Source organism: Gymnoscopelus microlampas (genome assembly GCF_963454915.1).
Source record: "Gymnoscopelus microlampas genome assembly, chromosome: 1".
In the NCBI taxonomy this organism is placed as follows: domain Eukaryota; kingdom Metazoa; phylum Chordata; class Actinopteri; order Myctophiformes; family Myctophidae; genus Gymnoscopelus; species Gymnoscopelus microlampas.
The window spans coordinates 24,009,674-24,017,789 of NC_139962.1; the positions used below are offsets into that span (position 1 = coordinate 24,009,674).

Consider the following 8,116-nt stretch of genomic DNA (forward strand, 5'->3'; position numbering starts at 1 on the left):
CAAATATTTTCATGAAAATGTTTTGTGCCCATGGAGCATTGTGTGTGTTAGAATGTTTAAAAACAAAATATATTCAAAATATTTCACGTTTTATTCCAATAGTTTCTGAAAAGATTGTGTATTTTCAAATAGCCGATTCATATGGGTTTAAAAGTGGTCAGCTCATGCCTCATGTGGCCTAGGTTGCTTCTTTTGAGCTTGTTTACATAGACCCGGTTGCTTATTTCTCACGCAAAACCTGGCCACACTGCTCTCCTTGTCTCTCGCACGCACACACTTATGGTGCGTGTATAGGGACACCCCGACAGCATCTCTCTCTCTATCTCTCCCTCTCTCTCTCTGTGCAAAATGTTAGTCTGTGGCTGTGCTCAGTTAAATATTACAAGAAGGCATTGCAAAAATAACACTTTTGTTTCTATGCAAAACCACAGTCACAGAGTTCAACTGTCATGTGTTTACATGAAATCCAACCTTTAGAGTTTATGGGTTTAAGGGAACCACTTGACATCAAGCCAGGTGCCCAATATAGTGACATGCCCGCTCAACCTCTCTCTCCTTGATATCAATTGCTTTTGCTTGTGGACTTGTTCTAGACCAGTGCTGGGTCCGGGGACCCCCAGCCCCAGGGGTCCTTGACAGGGTTCCAGCTGGGGTCCCCAGCAAATTTAGTTAGACTGTAGTAATATCACATCAAAATCAGTGTAACCACTTTTTTGTTGTTGAATATTTATGAAACATTATGAAACGCAAATCTTGCATGGGAGCTAGGGGGGTCCCTGACTCCCTGGTACACAATGGGGGGTCCGTGGCCAATACATAGCCTACTGTATATTAATTTGCTGTGGTGGAAAAGATATTCACATGTTTTACTTAAGTAAAAGTATCAATACTGCAATTTAGAAATACTCTTGTTACAAGTAAAAGTCTGGTTTACTTGAGTATAATAGCTACAAAAGTATTGGTATCAAAATGTTCTTAAAGTAGGCTACCAAAAGTAAAAGTAGCCTACTCATTATGCAGAATGTCCAGTTTTCAAATGTATAAAATGTCAAATATAAAAAAATCTTTTTGAAAATAGCAGATCTACAAGCTGAAAATGCTGACATCCCAAGCCATTGAGCTTGTAGATCGGCTATTTTCAAATGGCTGAAATGTCTGAAGTGGTCAATGTATGTTTGGTAATAATGATCAAAATCTACAAAGTAACTAATAGCCTAACTGATGTTTTATAATAATTGTAGTGGAGTAAAAGTACAATATTTGCCTCTGAGATGTAGTAGAAGTAAACTGAAAATTAGAAATACTCCAGTAAAGTAAAAAAAAAAATACCTCAACATTGTATACCACAGTTTGTATTTGAGTAGTACATGTAGCCTACTTAGTTACTTTACACCACTGCAATTGTAATTGAAAATGCGCTTTATTTGGCTTTACGGAAGGGGAGATTCCTCTGCCTCCTTCCAGTCACCGCCCTCCTTTATCCTTTATGATGGAACCGTTACGCACTACTATTATAAGCGAATGCGATGATTCTCCGGGGCGAATCCCTGCCAACGTCACTCCCAGTCACATATAAATAGGCTGATCAACACCTTTTTCAACAGATCTCAAACTAAACTTCACTTTGGTGGATCGGAGCACAACGCAAAGCATTACTTCTGCTGGAAATCCCTTGGATTTTAATTGGACTGCCGCAAACAAACGCATGTAAGTTGTAGCTTCTCCATGGGGCGCTTTATAGTCTATAGTTCTGTGATTTCATTGTAGCATAATGACAGACTAGAAGGATTTATTTTTTTAAACATTTTTTTTACATTTTCGTGTTTGAAGTTGAACTGATCACATTCAGTTACTACTGCTAGCTTACTAATGCAGGGGTCTCTTCACGTTATTCAGGCCAAGGACCCCCTAGCTGAGACTGAGAGAGAGATGAAGCAGCCAGGGACCCCCACATGTTGTATAAAATTGTGTTGCAGATTAAACCTTTTCATATAGATAGCTTCATACACTTGTTTTACAGTACAATCAAATGTTGTACAAATTAATGTTTTTTTGTTCGTTTTTTATATATTAGCTTCTCTTAATTCATGTTAATGTGTAATTAATTATCAGACATTTAACCAATGAAATACTAAACTTGACCGTTGGCTCTGTACTTGGTTAGCTTTTTCCCATCTACATCAAATCTCTTTGAAGAACAAGTCACAACGCCTGGCAGTGCTAGGCATTGTGAGTGAGCTTGTAGATCGGCTATTTTTGGCTAGTGTTCCCCTCACTCCCATAAAAATCCTATCACACAAAGATTTGGAGGAGGACCCCCTGTACTAGTAACTCTGTCTCTGAGGACCCCCTGTTGAAGACCCCTGTCTAACGCATATGACATACCTATCAATTCACAGACTAGTTGGTCATCAGTCATGACTTTGAACAACGGCGACAGATTGCGGAACATGGACAGTAAAAGAAGAGGGAGCGTACCGTTCCCCATGCATCTGCCCAACCTGCACCGCAGGAGCATGCCCGTGGACGACCGGGACCTGCAGCGCGCGACGATGCCCCCTACAGGCCAAACGGGGGAGCTGTCCAACAACCTCATGCGCTGCACGTCCTATTCTCCCAGCGAGCAGCGCGTGTCATCGGGATCCTCGGATTCCGTCATCTCCTCGGGCAGCAGCGACCCCGAGAACCAGGTGTACAAGGTGGTTCTGCTGGGCGAGCACGGCGTGGGGAAGTCCAGCTTGGCGCGCATCTTCGGGGGCGTTGAGGATGGTCACGACTGCGAAGATGCAGGTAAATGGCTGATGCTGAGGAGGATGGTTAATAGGTGATGCTGAGGATGGTAAATGGGTGATGCTGAGGATTAGTCATGAATGAACCCACTGATTATGGTGATTGTAGTCATGTATGTGTCGGATTAATCAAAGATAATAGGCTTAGAAATGGCAGTGATTATGAGCATGATGATTATGCTTAATGCTGATAAAAGCTGAGATTAATTATTAGCCACTGAATATTGAAAAGTTCTCATAGTTCAGTTGCCAACTCTTGCCAACAATATTTTTGTTTATATTGTGTGTATGCTTATTTTACTTTATTTTATTTTATTTTATTTTATTTATTTATTTTTACACTAAAGTATATCAGTCATCACTAAAGCTGTTATCTCTCTATTCACAAACCCAACATGGATGAAAAGCCATTGAGATTTAATAGTTTAGCAGTAACACAACAACCACATGGACTAATGAATTCTTCTATATCCTTATACTGTATATCCTTCCTTTTTCTCAGGAAACACATATGACAGATCTATTGTAGTGGATGAAGAGGAGGCATCCATCTTGTTGTACGACATCTGGGAACAGGTAAGATTGAAATGTTATACAGTATATCACCTAAAGAATGCCCCCCCCACACACACACACACAAATCAATGTAACTGAATTGAAATCAAAAGTGTATGTTTCTCAATCCTGGCCTTACTTGGCTTTCAGGATAACAGCCAGTGGCTAAAGGATCAGTGCATGAAGATGGGAGATGCCTACATCATTGTATACTCAGTGACAGACAAGGCCAGCTTTGAGAAGGCATCAGAGTTGCGCATACAGCTACGCCGGGCCAGGCAGTCGGAGAACATCCCCATCATCCTTGTGGGCAACAAGAGTGACCTGGTGCGCTCCAGAGAGGTGTCTGTTGATGGTGAGTCACACACATTCTGATGAGGCTGCTGTGAACTCATAATGTGCCACTCAAGTCTGTATTTAGCTACTGTTGGCCTGTTGGGCTTCAGCTCCACAAACTGCGTGACAAAACCTTTGAATTTCAAGGACTCTTAAGAGTGTACAAATGGAACCAAATGTTATAGACCTGTAAAAGTCCATTTGGAACCCCAAAGGAACTCGTGGGTTTCTGGACCCCACTTTGAGGACCCATGTTTTACAGTACATCCTCAGTGTTAAATTAACCCTGAGAGTGTACAAACGGACCCAAATGAACTCAAAAGGGTCCAATTGCTGCCATTTGCACATGCATTCTCAGAGCTACAATTGGATAAATGAACACTGAGGACTTAATTGTGTACTAAACTGAAGCATATTGAATTTCATAGAATACAAGAACACTCGCCCAAAACACGCTCACCCTGGGTCAAATCCGGCGACCTCTGAACGGTCGCCACCAAGTATTCCTAAACGTAACCTCAGTAAAACTAAAACAAATACAAGAATACAAGAACCACTGGGGGCAAGCGGTATGCGAAATAAATGGGGGCGGGCGTGTTTTGGGGCGAGCGTTCAGGTTACCATTTCATATACTCATTTGAAGTATTTAGATTCTCAAACCTGATATATTCTGGATCAGACAAGTTTGGTTTGGCTTCCACAGACATACATGTATTACATTTTAATTGTTTAGGCTTGAAACCTGTATTGAATTATTTCATTTGGTAAAGTCTGAGTTCCATAGTGAGAGAGGAGTGTAAATCATTTATCAAGTACGCTCCTGTCTCCATCCAATACAAGCCTAAAATGTAAAAACTCAGGCTCCCTCACAGCTGATCCATTTGTGTCAATTACACTCTCAGAGTTAAGTTAGCCCTGATGATTTTACTGTGCTGTTAGAAGAAATGAATAATAATTAAGTTTCCTATTCCACCTGTCTTGCAGAGGGCAGTGCTTGTGCAGTGGTGTTTGACTGTAAGTTCATCGAGACATCCGCCTCCCTTCACCACAACGCGCAGGACCTGTTTGAGGGTATCGTCCGACAAATCCGCTTGAGGAAGGACAGCAAGGAAGAGAATGCACGACGCATGGCCAACTGCAAGCGTCGAGAGAGCATCAGCAAGAAGGCCAAGCGGTTTCTGGGCCGCATGGTGGCACGCAAGAATAAGAAGATGGCTTTCAGACAGAAGTCAAAATCCTGTCATGACCTCTCGGTTCTTTGAAGAACGCGCACAAGGGACTGTTGTGTGTTCTTTGTCCACTGAAGAAGACCGGAAGCTGTGTGTGTTTTAACACTAATCCTAAAGGACTAATAGAGCTGTACAGAAATGCAATATATTTTTTATTTCTAAGACTCGAAAACAAAAGCAAAAAGAGAGGATTCACCTGATAAAACATGACAGATATCATTTGAGGTTTTCAAGCAAACAAAAAAAAACAAAAAAAGTTGAATCTTTCTTTCTTATTTGCCTTAAAAAGTGTTGCTGTCATTATATGTTAAGTATGTATGAGAACCCCACAACGGCTTGCTACTTCTGGTGTTGAGTTGTAAAGATTACCTTGCGAGTGAGGTTTTAATTCTGCCACTTTGTCTGATGGGATTACTGTATATATATTGTAACCTATGTTATGATGTACTGTGATGATGAAGATGATGATGATGATATATACATCTCACTGAAAAGCAATGCTTCTCCAAAGCATTCTGAGGAATTTCATGGTTTGTGTTATTGGGTTCATATTTACTTGAAAAGTGGTACGCAGGTTCGTACTTAAAGTTACTGAGGACTAGCTACAGTAGTGGTAATTATTATTGCACAAATGAGAGAGATTGTGCTATTCTGTGTTGTTCCATAACATTCAATCCAGTGGGGGTGAATGAATGAGTAAAAGCAATACATTATGTTCTTGTGAATGTTATTATTTTGAAACTGTTGTTTACATTTTTTGCAATAAAGTATAAAATCCAACTCCCTATTATCTTATCATTTGCCAGATAACAATATCTAATTACATTCACACAATTTATATCCTCATGAATATGCATTTATCAGATTGTATCGGTGGAATGGAACCTGGCTCATCATCAGTATACAGGGAGGAAACAAGGTAGTTAAGCATGGCTATTTGAAAGGGTTAACCATTAATCCACTGGGGGAGTACAAGTACAGAGTTTTTCCACATATTTTAAACTCTTCTCACACCTCTTAGAGGGAGCACACACACCATTCAGACAAGGTAAGATGCAAGAGGATGCATTCTGTTTGAAAACTGTAATAGTATTTTATAGGCGTTGCTGTTGAGCTGCTGACACTTTTGGTTTGCCATCAACATCATCATTATCAACAACAACATCAGCTTCAGTTTGGGTGCACTTAAAGCTGGGTCTGATATCTCTGCCTTTGTTGGAACACAATGCAGGTTTGTTGTTTTCATTGGACAGCCACGGCATTACAGGAATGATTGATTGTTATATATTATTTACAGACTTGATCATAGCTAATGCTTTGTTAGGGTTAAGATAAACTATTCTTCCACAGCTAGTAGATTTTGTATGTAGTTGTTTCTGAAATGAATTAATGTATGAGCAATATTTAAAGCTATTCATTTACCAAGAAGTGTGCAAGTATACCATTCATCTGATATTCAAAACCAAAGCAAAATAGATCAACCAAATGTGATGAACCAACCAAATCAGTCTAAATGTCAATTTAGAGTAACAAACTTGATCGGCTGTAACAATCTAATAAGAAGGGTTAAAACTCCTTTTTGTCATAGGCAGGAATAGATGTTGAGTGTTGCATTAAGCTTTGCATATCATTAGACATTTAAATGTCTACAGAACACCAACTGCTGCAATCAGAATGCATGTAAGCAAGCCATGGTGAATCAGTAACAAGGCAGATGTCTTTATTGTCAGGTTGAAGATATGTGGCTCTGAGTGGCTCCAAATGACATGAGAATGGTACATTTACAGGGGCACATGGCTGGAGGAGCTATACCCATGTTCATCATAACTGTTACAGTAAGATATATTTTATTCAGTGACCTATTAACTCTAACAATGATTTCATGAAAATACATTTGTAAAAAGTGTAACTAAAATACAGTTCATGTCTTATTTCACAGTTGGTGATACTTCATGCATGTGTTCCGTGTTCAGGGGCTAATGTTAAAATCGGTGTCCCTGAAAACTATGATGGTATTTTCCCATGGTACCTATCCAAGGTATGTTGTTCGATTTTGATATAATTTAATGAACCAAAAATTAACAAGGCCTGCATTGCTTGGAATACTTTTTCCCTTAAAAATGCCATTTGTGAAACAGTAAATGCTCTGATATCAATATTTCAATATCATTAAAAAGTAAAACCAAAGGAGATAAAAAAAACGACCTATTTAGTCACAGTTTTCATTATCATATTCACTGGTATAGCCCGTCTGACAAGGTTTTGGCAGTCTAAAAACACCTGAAACATGAATCGCAATGTATTTAGCAGTTGCTTGTTTATGATTGTATTTGTAAGGGTATGAGTAGTGATAGGATGGAAAGAAAGGATGATTATAAATTATAGAGAATATAATCTACAGTATGGTGAATATCTAATCAGTATAATCTAAAATTAGTATCTAATCAGTATACTAAAAACTTATATCTAATCAGACCTGATTGAATGCGGCTTCTTCTGCAGAAACTGCTCATTCTGTTAACATAATTTGTGAGCCTGTAGGTCTTTGTTTATTGAATTTGATTTGCATTATTGATTAATTGAACCTTGGTGATATAAGCCCATTGAAAAGAAAGATACATGGAATGCAAAAGAAACGTGATTGAAACCCTTTGATTTTTTGTCTGCTCTCTGATGTCAAGACTTGATGTTGAACATGACACTATTGCCGTCACTAGTACGTGATTGGAGTGTGTGTGCTTGTCACTAGTAGCCTGTGTTTTTATAGGCCAATATTGTACTCGAAGGAAATACAGTGTACATCTAGGAGCTTCCTCCACTTGAGATGTCATCACTGTGCAGTTCCTTTCTGCTACTGGTTGCATCACCTTTTCACCTTGTAGAAAAAAACAGGGATGGGGGGCAGGGAAACAAACCTACCTTCTATGACCGCAGCATCCTGAAGGTACCCAAGGACCCGCCCACCTCAGACATCAGCAACATTATGAAAATCACATAATTACATTTGCTCGGGTGAAATTCACCCAACGTTATAGGGACCAATGTGTTCTTCAAATTAGCACATGTATAAATATACCTTACCACAGAGGACTAAGATAATAACCCAAATGGATACAATAATTGCAACAAACTCTACTGCAGTAAATGTTCTGATATGAGTGCAAAGCCTCTGGGTTATGAAACTACCACAGACATCACATTGTGTCA

General features: G+C 39.4%; 1 protein-coding gene across 1 annotated transcript; it reads left to right on the plus strand.

The window, feature by feature from the left end:
- The first annotated feature begins 1,617 nt into the window (after positions 1-1,617).
- On the plus strand, positions 1,618-5,662 carry rrad (Ras-related associated with diabetes). Its single transcript, XM_084057445.1, has 5 exons — positions 1,618-1,707; positions 2,400-2,790; positions 3,292-3,365; positions 3,495-3,699; positions 4,665-5,662. The coding sequence occupies exons 2-5, from the start codon at positions 2,418-2,420 to the stop codon at positions 4,940-4,942; spliced, it is 930 nt and encodes a 309-aa protein (XP_083913571.1). The 5' UTR covers positions 1,618-1,707; positions 2,400-2,417; the 3' UTR covers positions 4,943-5,662.
- The last annotated feature ends 2,454 nt before the right edge of the window (positions 5,663-8,116 follow it).

Bases quoted from the DNA above. Each gene is read 5' to 3' on its own strand.
- rrad (XM_084057445.1), top strand. From the start codon at position 2,418: ATGACTTTGAACAACGGCGACAGATTGCGGAACATGGACAGTAAAAGA. The intron at 3,366-3,494 runs GTAAGATTGAAA...CTTGGCTTTCAG, and splicing joins TGTACGACATCTGGGAACAG to GATAACAGCCAGTGGCTAAA. The intron at 3,700-4,664 runs GTGAGTCACACA...CCTGTCTTGCAG, and splicing joins CAGAGAGGTGTCTGTTGATG to AGGGCAGTGCTTGTGCAGTG.